The sequence below is a fragment of the Pipra filicauda genome, unplaced genomic scaffold (genome assembly GCF_003945595.2).
Source record: "Pipra filicauda isolate LSUMZ 115617 unplaced genomic scaffold, ASM394559v2 scaffold25_size4600443_pilon, whole genome shotgun sequence".
Lineage (NCBI taxonomy): Eukaryota > Metazoa > Chordata > Aves > Passeriformes > Pipridae > Pipra > Pipra filicauda.
Window position 1 is genome coordinate 617,649 of NW_024104376.1, and position 15,979 is coordinate 633,627.

At 42.6% G+C, this 15,979-nt stretch overlaps 1 protein-coding gene across 1 annotated transcript in view; it reads right to left on the reverse strand.

The window, feature by feature from the left end:
• Positions 1–15,979, reverse strand: part of SNTB1 (syntrophin beta 1) — a 112,451-nt gene that overhangs the window by 6,210 nt on the left and 90,262 nt on the right. Inside the window, exons 4-5 of the mRNA XM_027726947.2 lie at positions 7,199–7,338; positions 553–749 (exon numbers count right to left, since the gene is read on the reverse strand). Coding sequence (XP_027582748.1) covers positions 553–749; positions 7,199–7,338 — 337 coding nt within the window. The remainder of the gene's footprint in view (positions 1–552; positions 750–7,198; positions 7,339–15,979) is intronic.

Sequence of the window (15,979 nt, forward strand, 5' to 3'; positions counted from 1 at the left end):
CTGCAGCTGATTACTTTTATTCCAGTCGATTTTGCATGTACAGAAGTGCTGAGAAATGACACCCTGATGTTCAGGGAGGGAAACGACTACCCATCAAAACGTAGCTATTGAGCTGGTTTGTTATTTTTTTTACTCAAGTGTGCAGAGCTGGGTGAATAAATGACCAGTTCACACTTGTGAATGTGCCAGTCCTCTGCCTCCTCCCTCTGCAGGAGAAACTCCTGCCAGACTTGCAGAAGTCTCCTGAATCTCAGAAAAATGCTCTTTTTCGTGGTTTCTAGACAAACCTCTGACCATCATTCCTCCATGACATGAGAGCCTACATGGCTGACTACAGACTTTTGTCTAAAACAACATGCTGAAAACAAAACCAGAAGTCAGCACCATAGTGACTGGCCACAGGTAGCACACCAGCTGGGACTCGCTCAGAAACCAAGGGGACAGTATTTTAAACATGCACATTTTTAAATGAATCACATCAAGCAGAAGGAGCTCCAACTACCACGAGTGTCATGAGAAGGGTGTGGGGATGGCGCCGCAGGTGTTACTCACATGTGGTGATTTCTGTGATGAGCTCTGCAGAATTGTGGCAGCCCTGCACCACACTCCTCGTCCACAGTGAGAGGTCTCGACTAGTCTCCGTCCTGAACAGATGGGTTTCAATCCCTTGCCTTGTGCCAGTTCGGGTCGCAAAAGACAAATCCATCCCTGACTGTGGTGAGCCTTTTCCTGGGCCAGAATGAACCAACCTACAATTGGATTTAATACACATCAGGGAATTCTAACAATGACAGTGAGCACAGAAGCACCTGGACATGCAGGTGATGACATGGATGTCCCAAAATTTCCTAATGAATTGTACAAAACATCCCTTTGGACGAGGAACTGAGAGAAATCACTGACTGGTCTGTGATGATGGAGTTTGGTCCACAGATACAAGTGCTCACTCAGATGAGGCAGCTGAATCCATCTTTCACTGTGAAGCAACATTTGCCCTAAACCTTAAACATCTGCAGACAAACTCAACGATAAATACTGTTGGATAAAATATGTGTATATATATGCATATGTAAAATATGCAGATGCCAAGTACTGTCTCATACTTACTTTTCCCATAAGAAACCTGTAAAATGCAAAATGTTGCAGCTACTTGTAATCTGAAATTCTCTCACATTTGTCTGCAATTAACATTTTTTTGCCCGGCTGATCTCCTGTGACCAGGAAAGGTTTGTTCATCTGGGCAAACACAAATCACACAGAATAATTTTGAGTAAGATAATCAATACTTCATAGTTATTAATTTTTCTTTAAGACTGCCCTTTTGCGTTGGGTTTTTTTCCCTGCAGAAGCATGGACAGTCAATATAGAATTCACTCAGAAACACAACACTGATTTTTCTGAAAAGAATAATCCAGAGGAACTCATCACTCTTTGAGATTCAGAGACTAACCCTCTGAGGCAATCACAAAATGAAATCTTCTGAAAAGCTTTTTTCTGTCTTGTGTCTCCTGTTTTCCTTTCTATAGGCAAACAATATACTTCATATGACACTATAAAGTATGTAACATGGTAGTAGAACACTTGTGCTGAAGGATATAACATTAGATTATACTAATCATTTACTGAATACTAATTTACCCTCCAATTACTGTTTTGCATCTACAAGAATAGTCGCCTGTTAGCTGACAGTGTAGGAGTATGCCATCAAACAGGGATGTTTTAGTAGGAAAAGAAAAAGCAGAAAGGAAAGAACAAACAAAGCACAACTTTAGCTTTTCAGTTGCTGAAACACTAATCACAGGATAACTGAAATTTTCCCCAGTTCCCTGACAGTCTGTGCTGGCATTTGGGATGTACATGGTGCCAAACAGATGTGCCCCTTTTTCATACCCTGCTGGAAGGTTTGCAAGATTTGTTCATGCTCAGGTTCATGGATTTTATGGTCCCAGGAGCTCCTGGGAAGTGAAATGCAGAGCATCCTGGTCAGAGCTGCCCTGCCCTCTGTCTGGGCAGGCTGGCAAGGCTGTTTTCCCTCTAGAAGGGCTGAGTTAATGCCCCACTCAGCTTTGATACTCAGGGCCTCCTAAGTGCCCTCTGGGCAGATTTTGCAGTCGGGGACTGAGTTGCAAGCAAACAACCCAAAAACTTGAATTCCCTTTCATTTGGCATGAGAGGGTGCAAGCTCTGAGCAGAAGCTGCATCTTGATAATTAAGGGAGGAGCCAGGGAACTGAAATCTCTTGTGACATCTGCTTGCTGCCTGTCCCCAGCCAGTCACCCAGGCATAGGCATGGCCACCACTTTCATGCTGCCTTCTGCTACCAGGCTGTGGGAAAGCAGCCTAGAAAATCACATCAAGTTTGTCAACAGAAATAAAACTATTCCAGCTTTTCCCTGGGTCATTCCTTCTCTTGTATGCAGTACTCATCAGCTGTGCTAAAAGTTGTTTCCTCATACTTACAACACTGAATGCAAGACAAACAGATGATACCAATGTTTTATTTCCTCTAGAAACACACACCACCTCCATACTCTCATGCTTTATCCATACCACTGGCATTGTAGGTTTTTCAGCATATGGACAAAATGAAGATATACTTTACAAATTAAAGTATGTAGACATCCAACATGAACATTTATTCTTGCCTGCCTTCTCTTACTATCCCCTCATTATTAAAAATCGAGTCTCACTATTTAAAAACCCTTTTCTATCGTACAACTACAGATAGTGCTTTGTAAAGTCATGCACTTAAGCATGAACTAGACAAACATGCAGGGGAACATTTGATAGTATTTATGTACCAGGTGTCAGTACTAATGTGTTTGGGCACAGATCAAAGGATTTCCAAGCTTTAAAAAAGTTACATTCGTGTGAGATGTTTCATTTACAGAGAAGATACTTTATCCTAAAGACCATAAAACTACCTTAAAAGGCAAAAATATCCTTAGAAACCTCACAGGCTTCCCCTCGCCCCCTCCTCCCATCACCGAGCACCGAGCGCTGATCGCTCCTCCCGGCACAGCGAGAGCCGCGAGAGGGCAGGAGAAGGCTGGTCACGACCGAGCCTCCGCACAGAGCACAGGGAACTGGAGCGGCTGTGAATACCACTCTTGGCGCGCTCCAGGGAGCCAGGGAGACACTTCTGATCTTCTCTCGTTTCTACTTCTAATATTCTCTCATTTCTCCCTTGTCTCTCTACGTTCCGGGGGCCTTTTCAGCATTATTTGTTGCAAATGTGTGATAGCAAGATGGATAGGATCCAACATGAAGTGCTGGCGTAGGGTGAGATGCACTGGGACCTGCTTCTCATCCTAATGCTATGGAAAGAGCTTCAACAATGTAATGCAACAGCCAAATCTAGAGGCCTCTTCAGAAAGGACAGTGAAACCAGCACTGACATTCAAAGGAAGCCTTCAGCTGCTCACTCACTCAAGATTTATCTCAGAAGAGACCATGCTACACGTGCAGATACTCATGCAGCTCTGCTGGTTAGAACACCACTATCACTGATCTTTCTTATGTCACTCTGACTTAGCATTTGAAACCTGCTCTGGAATGGCTGTACTCTTTGGAAACCTATGCACATGCTCTCAATTCATCTGCGTGGAGGGAGCCACAACCACCCTCACTGCCTCTGGAAGACAAGCAGAGAACTTGCAGGGCACCTCATACACCTTCTCAGGAAACCCAGTGCTCTCTGCCTGTCCCTTTGCCCGCTTTCCCAGACAACTAATCAGTGCCCAAACCCCTTCCCCAAGTTTTTATGTCATTAGCTATTAAACTGCTTTAATAATTTCTGATTATAGACCTCAGCTGTACACAAAAGCTACTTACCTGATCTTTAATCAGAGCCCAACATGGACTGCACTTTTTTTCCCTTTCATTTCATATCTGGCTATGATAGATAACAGAATTTGATTGCAAACATTTAAGATGTAATTACTTAAGCCCCATTCCCATGCTAGAGGGAGGCACTGTTATTCAGGCATAAGGAAACACTGAAACAGAGATTATGACAGAAAGGTCCTTGGAGTCAGGGCTGTGTGCCAGCTTCTGTGCCTCCTGGTGCAGGGATTTAAAGGAACAACTTAAATCTGATCTCAGTTTTATTTGAGCTATTACTTATATTCCACACAAAGCTGGAAAAAACTGACTGGAAAATATTTTTAGGTCTTAATAGTATCCAGAGGTTGAAGGCAAACTTATCAACAAACAAAAAGGGCATGCTGAAATTCTGCTGTTAAAGGACTGTAAGAAGATTGTAATCCTTCTACCACTTTCCAATTTTCTCTGCTCATTATGTCTTGGGTAGATTAAGCATGACTCTGTACAGTATCTGGCACTGAAGTTTTCCAGTTTCAGCAGCTTTTCAAATATGCATTAGCTAAGCAAAAATGTTTTTCCAAGGACTCATAAAAATCTGAAAGATAGAAGCAGCCAAGATTACAACATGGACTCTGCAAACTTTCCAGGTGAAAAGTTCTAAATTGCACTGATCAATGCACAGAGGGGATTAAAAAACTTGTCACGAGGAGGGTAATCACTGACCGAGAATGAACACAGCAGTCACTACCAACAGCAAACCCTCTCTATTTTTTTGGTATAACTGTACTCAGTGTGACAGGTCATAAAAGCAGGACCCTGCACGGTTTTAATCAGAATCATCCAAAACAATAGGGGTAATAATTTAGGGAATCTGTCCATTTATGTAATCTGCTCATCTTGAGGATTCATGTATTTATATGTATTTATCACATCATGACTCCATTCTGAATGCCAGCTTCTGTATAGTTGCTGCCTTTTTACCTGAATATTAAATTCACAGTGATATTAGTAAGAAATCACAGAAATGGGGCTGGAGCGGTTCTCAGGAGGTCACCCAGCAAATCCCCCTTCACAGAGCGGGGCTAACTGTACTGACACACTGCTGTGTCACCCATCCTTCAAAGTCCCCAGTGATGAGAATTGTGCACCGTTCCTAGGGAATCTAATCCAGTACCTCACCTGCACACCAAGTTTTTCCCCAGGACCTACTCTAAACCTCTCCTGCCACAAGTGCAGTCAACTACTTCCTGTTGTATCCAGGAGGGATGTAGAGAAGATGCTCCCCTGTCCTACTTGTGTCTCATCTTCATACCTGAAAACTACTGACATGTTTTCCATGGACTTCTCTAGATTAAACAACTAAGGTTTCTTAAGAATTCCCCTACTGAAAGTGTTTCTATATATTTGCACTGATTTCTTCTAGACCTGCCACAGTTAACTGGCACTTTTTGGAAGTGCAATTCCTCATATGAAGGTGGTGTATCACCTCAGGCTTTACTCATGGTCTCTAGTTAGGTATGATTATTACATCTGCCCAACATGCAACATTTCTGCTATAACCCAAGTTGATTGTCTTTATTATCCCCTCTCAAAAACATAATACCTTAGATTTAAGCAGTTTTGCCACACTGTCCAGGTGCTTCCTGGCAGAGCAACTACTTTGTCACTCATACTCCACCCCACAAAGGTGCAGCGGATTATTCCCCAGCACTGAACGTTACACTTGCCCTTTCTGAACCGCATCCTGGTTTTCTTACAGACCATTTCCCCAGCCTGTAAAGACCCTTCATCAGCTGTGCAAATTCAGCACATGCGCTTCATCAGCACATGCGCTGTGCAAATTCTCATTCCCCTCCATCCTGAAATCCAATGTTTCTCCGGTCAGGCAGGTATCCCATCATACAGGGAGATGACTATCCTCAGCCAAGGCAATCCTGTCTGTTATCAAGTGACCTCTTGAGGAAAAATAATCTACTAACGGGCTCTCCAAGATGAGGACTTAGATTGTTGGATGCAATAATCTGGAGGTCACTGATGATGAGGGCTGGCAATACTCACGAAAGAGTTGTCTTTACACATGACAGCATGTGGGCAGGAAGGGACAGGATGCACTACAGGATCTCCAGTCACTTTAAGGAGGACTTGAGTCCATATACAAATGAAACCCCAAAACAGTGGGGAGGAAATGCATCATCTTCTGCTGGGGTACTCTTGCTTCTCAAATTGTAAGGCTTAGTGATACACATGGACACAGCCTCTAGCTCCAACACTACCCAGTTTTCACTGGGACTTGTCACCTGGAATTCTCAACATTCATCACCACACCACGCAGCAGGCTGCAAGCTGCAAAGCTTGTGTCTCTTGCCTCATGTTACAGTAACAAAGGGTGAGTCAGAAGCTGGATTCTCAGGAAGTCTGAAAACTCCATCATGGGTGGGTAGACTGGGACAAACAACCATCAGTGTAATTCACTGAGTTCCATTTCATTTTTTTAATATAATGACTAAGCAGCAAAGCCTCAGTTCATTTGAGGAGACAACTAAGAGACAGAGAACAAAAATTAACTAATGAGAGTGCAGTGAGAGACCCACTGCTTTTGGCCATGTGCAATCAGCCCTTCTGAATTAGAACTCATTGAAAATGGTATAATGGAGGCCTGTAGCAAGGCCAAAACAATGGAACAAGAGCTCTTTCTCAAGCCCTTTGACAATACTTGCAGAGAAACATGATTAAGATTCACATCAAGAAGCACAGGCAGTTTCCACTGCATAACGATGACCATGGGAAAGCTCTCTCTGAATTAGTGTTGATGGATACCTCCAAAACAATGCAAATGATTATTTCCAACCTCGCTTCAAGATTGTGTCTTCCAAGCTTACCATTTTATGCTAAAAAAAGCCAGGAATTCATTTGTTAGAACAAGGAAGAGAAGCTGTGCTGAAAGTGTCTCCAAAAGCCCCATGCTGGTGGTGCAGAACTGCCACACCAGCACGTTCAACTTAGGGCCAATTTCACTTTGTTTCAGTCTGGAGGAGCAACTAGAAATCAAAGTGCTTCTGCTAAGCCCTAAGGTCTGCACACTGAGATAGAAATCTCAGGACACCAAGCTCTTGGCTTTTTCAGCACTCCCACCTCTGTATCCAGGCCAAGTGGTCACATCCATAATCCTGGTGTGCTCCTGGCCATCAGCCTTGGCCAGAACTTGAAATGGAGGAGGAGAGTTAAGCTCAGCACATTGGCTATTGAAGAACCTGCTTCTCAAACCACAACATTTCAAGTGTGAAATACAGCTGTGCACCAGCTCTACCTGTTCCTGGCTGACTCAGCTGTTCCCACTGCTCTTGAAGTGGTCATAATAAAAAGGCACAGGTACCTGGTGGCTAGCAGGGGGTAGGTATGCAGAGGGCTGAACCAAGCTTCCTTCATCCGGGGCATGCTCTCATATATTAAGAGGTCTTTCTCTGTCAAAACCACTAACACTGGCTTCCAGCGCTTCTCGTTGTCTCCTGGCACCTGAAAAAGAGAAAAGTCTCCATGAAGCAACAAGAAAAAAAGCTACCATCATGCAAAGCCTGACCAAAGGACATGTTGAGTCCTGGGTGAGAAAATGAACAAAAGGGAGTTTGACTTCTTTGGCTTTTTGACATCTCCCACATGGATTTATAACCAGATGCAGCAGAAATGGAGTGAAGTGCAATGTCATCTGCTGGTCCCATTAGCACTGCCATTTCCAGCCTTCTCTTACCATGGGCTACTTGATAAATGTGGAAGAACACTGAGGTGGAGCTGGCTGTTACTTAGCTGTGGTATGCATGAAAGGATGTTTAATGTATATTTATGATGTGCACCATTCACGTGTAGCTGGCACATTAATCTGAATGCTGGACGTTGCTGCTGCTGTTTGTATTTTCATGAGTGAAAAAAGCTGCAACGTCATCACTATTAAAGAGTGACAGGTAATAAAACCTAGTGCTTTGGGAGCAGATCTTTTTTTCTCAGCAGTTCACGTTTGCATTGCTTCTCCTTCTTTCATACCATTCTTCCCGTTTTACAAGTGCCTATTTGTAAGAGATCCAACCTAAACATGGGGATGATCTCAAGTATTGACTAAGTGATGGATCTGCTCTGCATTTCAAACCCATATGTCGAAGATTTCCAAAGACTGAGACATCAGAGCCCTTTACTCGCTGCAGAATCCAGATGTGGAATTATATTTTGCAGGTTAGAGGTGTGATAGTCCACGTGGCTACACAATTACTGCTATGAGGACCAAGTATGGATTCTGGTTTCTAATTATTCTACTCTGGCAGCATAGAAGTGTCTTAAAATAGACGAGAATATGAAAGGACCTTAGTTTCAAGTAAGAATGAAGCTCTTTCACAGACAATCATTTTCCATTTGTTAAACATAAAGAAAAAGAAGCCTGAGCCCACAGTAACACAGCCATGCTTTCAAACTCAAACGTCTTGGCTAGGTACTTAAAGGGAATGAAACAAATTCTGAGATTCACCAGAGAATCTGGTTGTCTACATGACTCCTCCATTAAACCTTCCCTGAGATACAGAAGCAGCTGTCTGTGCAGGTTTATGGTTGATGCCAGCCTACTTGCCATGGGCATGTGTCACTGGGAACATTGTTGGGTGGAGAAACATATAAAAGGGATAAAAATTTGGGCAGACTGGGAGTGGCACAGCCAGGAATGGTAGTTCAGATCCTTAAGTATGATGTGTTTTATGTGACGGATTCAGATTGAGAACCACATTTGAAACATGTGTATTTTATACAAGGACAAGGTCCCACAAATTTCTAAACTTTTAAGGGCTTTCAAGACTTCAAGATAACTTCATACCAGAACACCAATGCCCAAAGCAGATCTCAAACTAAGATTTTTATCTTGCATAATTTTCAAGATGTATTTTTCCCTCTGAATGATGCTTTTCCAAGAATCATATTCCTGTTTACAGCATTACTTGCCCATTGGCTGGTCACGAATCAAAGTCATCAACATAACTGAAATTGAAATCTCTTCAATTTCTTCAGAACCCTCAACACTTATTTACAATTTTCTTGTGGTGACAGTTTCTTAAAACACAACCTTTCATTTTCAAATAGGGCTGAACAGAGAAGCCAAATAATTTACATACCTATTAAGACACTCCAGAAAGAATGCAAAATTCAGAGTTCTCAGAGCCCATGTACTATGGAAATATTCACATGAGCAAAAAGCATCCTCAGTTTCCTAATGCCACAGCTATTAACTACAGTTAACACTCTAGTTCCTAGCGTGGGAATATAGAAATGAGTGTTACAGTTAACACTAAATAAATGTTATGGTTAATGTTAACATTTAAATTTGGAGCACCTGCCTATGCTCTTTAAATAGAAAGTAGTACATACTTTTGAAAATTTCCAGAAAATAAAAAGGAAGATAAATATGAAATCTCTCACAGGATAAAACAGCAGGATGTTCGGATCCACTCTCTGGAGAAGTAAGCAGGCAGTCTACTGGGGTCTTACTTCTTATTTTTTAATTCTCTGACCACAAGCAATCCAAAGACTATGGGAAGCTGCTCACAGCTTTTCTGCAGAACCATTCTGCCTGTGTAGTATTTTCAATCACAAGCTTTGCTATCAAGTGGCTGGTTAGTCAACCGTGACTGCAGAAACTTTGGCAAACACTGTTCCCTGTAAAGCAACCACAAGAAAGAGCCCAAAACTCATTCTGCCAGCTGGTCCCACAACTGTTTGCTGGACAGCTGTAAACATTAGGAGACAGAATTTGCAGCGTGTACCCTGAGGTTACCACCTGCACAGTGAATCCCACAGCTTTGCTCCAGTTCTTCCCCATACCAGGGTGACTGTGAAGAAAATGTGGCTTGGTCACAAGGTATTGAAGATTTTTTCTCAAGAATAAGTGACCTTATATTACCTCTCCTTCTAAGGTGTATTCCATGTTTGTAGGATGTGTACTGGAAAGGGGAGAGGAGGAGAATTATGTTTGCCTGTGCCCTGCTATGAAGCCCTCCCCAGCGAGAAGGGCCACGCAATACACACACACACTTTTAAACACATTTTTTAAACCTTGCTGGGACCATAGCTGCCTCACTGATGAGGAATGCTGGTGTAAGCAATACTGCTGCTATTTTAGACCTGAAGAAGGATTTGTGTGCCTGAAAGCCTGTCTGTTTTTTTTCCAACTGTAACAGCTGATCTAATAAAAGATACTGCCTTTCCTTAAAAAACCTTGAATTGCATTATTGTTCCCTTATTTCGTTGGGGTTTGGATCAGGCTGTAACAGCTGATGTTGTGCTGTTCAACAGGCAGTTGGCACTTCTGGGAGGTGTCAAAAAGAACACGCTGTCCTGTAAATGGTAATAGCAGATTTTACAAAGGAAGAAGAGAGGCTGCAAATATATCATTAGCCTACAGGGCACATTCAGCACAAATCAGCATGGGAAATTAATCCAGATCAAGCAAGTGTCATACCAAGCATGAGTATAATAGCAAATTACAAAACAAAAGCAAAACAACATACTGCTTATAGGCAACTAAGTGAAGGATTTGCTCAAGTGTTAAAGGTTTTAAAATCTGACATATCAGAAAGATAATATGAAATACTTCCGTAAAAATAAATTTAAGTATCATCTGAGATACCTTTTAGAGGCACTCTTTTAGATAATGATTAGGGGCAGTTTCTTAGCCAGAATTTTGCAGAATTCTGGAACTTACACTACAGTTTCTTTGCTCCAGTTCCCACTTGCACATATAAAATTCAAAGTGCATTGATCTTTGTTGTAGACAAATAAAATCACCATCCACTCTAAAAAACTTTTCAAACTCAACCCTTTTTCAAAGTCAAAATCATTAGGTCAAATCTAGATGAACTATGGAAAAGAAAAATCAGTACTCCAGAAAAAAATTAATCAGCAAACATTTTGCTGGTGTTCTGGGCACTGTTCAAGTACCTCTAAGCAACAAGTACCAGTGTCCCCTCTCCCTGTGTCACTGAGGTCACTGCTTATATTCCCAGAAGAAATTCCACTTCAAGTCAATGAAGCTATAAATGTCTATATCAGAAGCAAACTTGATTTCTTTCTTTCCTAGACACGCTGTGCCTCTAGATCAAAGTCTTCAAGCACCAACCTGAAAAGGGAGAACATTCTAAGAAAAAAACCCAAGTGCAGTGAAGAATCCTTTTTGCTACTCCAAACCTCTTTGCTCCTCAGTATTCACCCCATTAAGTTGAAATCCCACTTTTTCCCATATGCACCTCTCTGGTTTACCTTTCCAAATTCAGAAAATATTCCCTGTATGTCAGGGATAAAATCTAAATTTTTGGTGTGTAACAATATGATGGTTGGGCCTGGAATGACTCCAGAGGAGACCTGTGTCCACGACTTGCTCAGCCATAGGTTTCCTCTGCAAAGTCAGCCTAAATGTGTGTGTTTCCGTATGGACACTGCAGTCTCTGCTGGGGTGTCAAGTGCTCCTGTAACACACACGGCAGGAACAGATGTAAATGTGGAGGCGGACAAAAAGTGTGCAAGAACAGCTGCTGTATTTCAAGCAGCTACAGGGAGACTTGGCCATCAGCCTTTGGCTGACACAGAAGCAAACGTGCTCTGATGCAGAAAGCAGGCGGCTCACGCAGGGTTAGGACACACCAGGCCCCACCGAGCAGCTCCGGCTGCCTCTGGATGCCTTTGCAGAGGTGGGGCAGCATTGCTCCAGGCTTTGCTTTAGGGTCAGATCTGCGGTGTGAAGGACTGACTGCACATGATGACACAAGCTCAGTGCCACCTGTAGGACTGCTCCTGCTTATTTTCTGGTAACTGCTCACATGCTTAAGGCCACTGCTCACAATGTACCCTTATAAAGAATAACTCCTCTGATACATAGCAAACAGTATTTCAGAGAAGCCAGCTTGTTTTGCCTGCAGCGATGGGGACCCCTGTCCCCTTCAATGGGGATCACATTTAACAGTTTTCACATATAATTTGTTGCCATAAAGACAATGGGTATCTCAGTGGAGATAAATCCTTTTACAAACTGTTTAGCCCTCTGCTCTTTCATCTGCCAGGTCTCCTTTTCAAAAGGGTTTTCTCTGAATTTCAGTTATTCATCTACTTCAGGCTGCCAGGCATGGATGAAAGGATCTATGAGGCTCACAGATAATTAAATTAGAGGCCTTGGTCTGCTCTGAAAAGCTGTTTTATATTTTCATTACCTCAAAAGGGATATTTCAATTACATTCCTTGTTTAGTAAACAAATTATAAACTGCAGCAAGTGTCCAGAATGTGCCTTTTCAGAGACACTGTGAAGGTAGCAAGTTTATGTTTATAGTGAGTGGTTTGTTTAAAACCCTTTTCCATCACCTCCTCCCAAATTCCAGACCTACACTATCCCCTTACACAGAGCACAGGAAGAGCAACCAAGAAAGAATTTTCTTGCTACTTTCCCTCCTCCTTTATTTAAAATCTCTCCATGCTGACAAGCCAGCTTTGACACAGGCTGGGATATGTTCTGCTATGTATTTCTTGCCTTTTCATTGTCTTTTGATGAAGGGTTACATCCATGTTCAGAATAAATTTGATTAATTTACAAAAAGCTACTTGGCAGTTCCTGAAAATAACAGCTGGGACTGAAAAGGATTTTTGCAAGATGAACAGCAGGGATGCAGAAATACATCCTGCAAACCCCAGCATATGCCACAACACTGATATTTCTGTGAGCTCATTTGATGGGAGGCAATTTGCAATGCAGCAGTGGGTGTAAGTGACAGCCACAGGCAGGGGATATCAACATCTTCCACACCACATGCAGATGAGATGTGTTTTGCTGCTAAACTTTGTACTTTTAAACAGGAAATAATGTTCACAGTGTTTAGGGATAAAGAAAAAAAACGCTAATGAAAATGTGTCTGGTTTTGTTCTTCTCTGTCTTTGACCTCAATGATGGGTCAAAGGTGGCTTGTACCATTATCAGATATAGATTAGAGTCAATGCACACATGAAAATCCCCAAAAGGGTACAATATTTGCCTCCTGTAAGCAGTGAGCAGCAAGTGATGCACATGTACCACCACTATGCAAGCAGCCAGAGCCACACAGATCAGGTGGGGACCATGTGGATCCAACCCTTGTGCTATCCTGAGCAGAGCCCAGGGATGCATTGACAGCCTCAGCTACGAGCACTGCTAAGCACGGACAAGACACCCATTCTCAAGACAGGTCTGTTCAAGTCTGAACTCCCTCTAAATATCCTTCAGAATGACAGGACAAAAGCCAACTTTTCTCAAAGTTGACACAGTCAACCACATCAACACAGCAACATTTTTAAGCCAATGTCCCGACTTGCTGGACTAATGGGATTTTCAAACAGCTCCGGCTCATATCTAAATACTTCTAAATGCAAGAGAAGCACCTGAGTACTCTGGACTCACCCACGCAGGAATGGCAGGTGATTTGAGACCTTTCCTGCAGCCAAACGAGAATGCCTGATCCCAGTTTTACAGTAAAGGTTTGTTCCAGAGTTTGGTGAAGTCAGCTGGAGCTTTTCTAGTAACTCTTTTGTTTCAGACTAGGCACTTGGGAAACAAGCCTGGAGGGCTGCATGTCTCCCATGCTACAGAGAATTCTTCTCAGAGGTGCAGAGTGAGAGGATGGCGTTCAATATACACAAATTGAAGCAAGGGGAATTTGATTTGATATTCAGAGAAACTTTTTCAGTGTGTCATGGAGGGTGAATACTGGGGCAGACTGTGAAATAGCCACCCCTTGAGATACTCACAACATGACTAGGCAAGGCCCTAAGCAAGCTGGTCTAGTTGGCTTTGCTTAGAGCAGAGGGGTCAAAGCCCAAGTACTCCCTTCCAACTGATATTATTCTGTGAGTCTATAAAACAACAGAAAAAATGGAAGAAGTCCAGATTTGGATCAGACTGACATCATTTATGCTGCCCGAGTTAAAACTGGTTGTATAATTATTCTGTACACATGTAGTTTTTCATACACGTGTGTTGCACAGATGTTGTGTCAGTATGAATGCAGCAGTCATATAAAACAGTTATTGCGCTTAAGGGTTTGCAGGATGATTTGCAGTTACCTTGAACCTTAAATCCTCTAGAACTGTATAAGATGTACATCCTTGATCCTTCTGACTTGACAGAGTCTAACACACTGCATTTCCTTTGCCTTAGATTCCTTGCCAAAGGTAAGGAATGTAAGGGAGTGAAAAACCCAGCATCATATAAAGTTTATTCACTTTAAGTAAAAATATATTACACAACAACATGAGAAAATGTTAAAATCCACAGAAACTGGTTAACTAAATACACAGAAACCCAAGTCCAGGGGACTCAAAAAGGGACAAAATGGTAATACACTTATTTTAGAAATCTCTACCATGAGATTTGAAGTTGAGATTTGAAGGTCCATAACTATATTTATTTTGCTGTGAGACAGGAGACTCTAACTTTCTGATAATGTCAGGAGTCTTTCCAGGGAAGAACAAACAGGCAGGATGCACAGGAGATGGTAAAAGCCGCACACCATTTGTTAAGACGTTGATTGCTTTTCATCTTAGAGAAGGTGACTATTGTGTTTTAAGTAGTATGCTGATGCTTCCTGCATAAAACACATTTTCTTCTGTAGCAGAATCTTCAGACCATGAGAGTACTCTCTGAAATCAGTCGTGGTAATTCATGATAACAAGGCTTTGCAAATAGCAAAGGCCTACTCCTGAAAAGATCCAGTGTTGAACTAAATGATTTCTCTAGAAAAACCTGTACGCTGCTTTTTTCTTCTCTTTTTTTTTCTGTCCCCATTTTTATTGCTTCTCAGAAATTGCCAAGGAGAGCAGGAAAGGGAAGAGGACATTTCATCACTCATTGGCTGTGGCAAGGAAAACCTGCCCAACCTGTAAGTCACCAGGATAGAAACAAAAGGCAAGTCAGACACAGAGGAAGGTCAGCACAGCCCAGCTCCACCAGCCACTGAGGCTCATCAAGAGATAGTGGACAGCTGAAGTTCCACTGACCTTCAAAGAAAGCTTGACTGGGAACAAATCTGGTCTGGAAGAGGTCATATTTTTAGTACTGCTTATAAAAGAGGTACAGGGGAAAGAGGACAAAAGGAAAGGAAAGACCATTAACCTCAGTATTTTCTAATCAGTTATACTGATTGAACAAATGAATGGAAAGCCTGGAGAGTGGAGGTGAGCACAAAACTGCTCTACAAAAGCAAAAAACCTCTGTACAAGTGGGGCAATCACAACTCCCTACCTCCATGGCCTGCCAGCAACTGTTCAACCTACCAGCACCTGGGTTTCACACATCAATCACTCTCTCTTCCAGCACACTCACACCACACAGTCAGGATAAAAGTGAAGCTGCTATTAGCAGACACCTTTGAATCTGCTGTGTTTTCATGCATAGCTTATTTATGAAGTGTCAGGGCTCTTCAGACTGTACGTGAGAATGGCTCTAAACTTGCTTTCTCATGAACATATCACCAAAAAGCTGGCATATTTAAAATAAAAATCGCGAAGTTAAAATGTGGCAGAAACTGTACCTCTAAGATGCAGCTTAATTCTGGGAGAGGTAAGCAGCTGTGTTATCTCCAAAATAATCACTGGACCCCGAAGAACAATAAATCTAGTACTGGAGGGAAAACATTGCACAGTTTTAGGAAGTGCAAGTCCTGTCTGACCAACTTGATCTCCTTTTATGATCATGTGACCTGCCTTTGGATGAGGGGAAGGCTGTGGATGTGTCTACCTGGACTTCAGCAAAGTCTTTGACACTGTCTCCCACAGCATACTCCTGAAAAAGCTGGCAGCCCATGGCTTGGACAGGGGCACTCTGTGCTGGGTTAGGAACCGGCTGGAGGGCCGGGCCCAGAGAGTGGTGGTGAACGGTGCTGCATCCAATTGGCAGCCGGTCACTAGTGGTGTCCCCCAGGGATCAGTGTTGGGCCCATTTCTGTTTAATATCTTTATCGATGATTTAGATGAGGGCATTGAGTCCACCATCAGCAAATTTGCAGATGACACTAAGTTGGGGGGGAATGCCGATCAGCTGGAAGGCAGGAGGGCTCTGCAGAGGGATCTGGACAGGCTGGAGAGATGGTTTGATTCCAACGGGATGAGATTCAA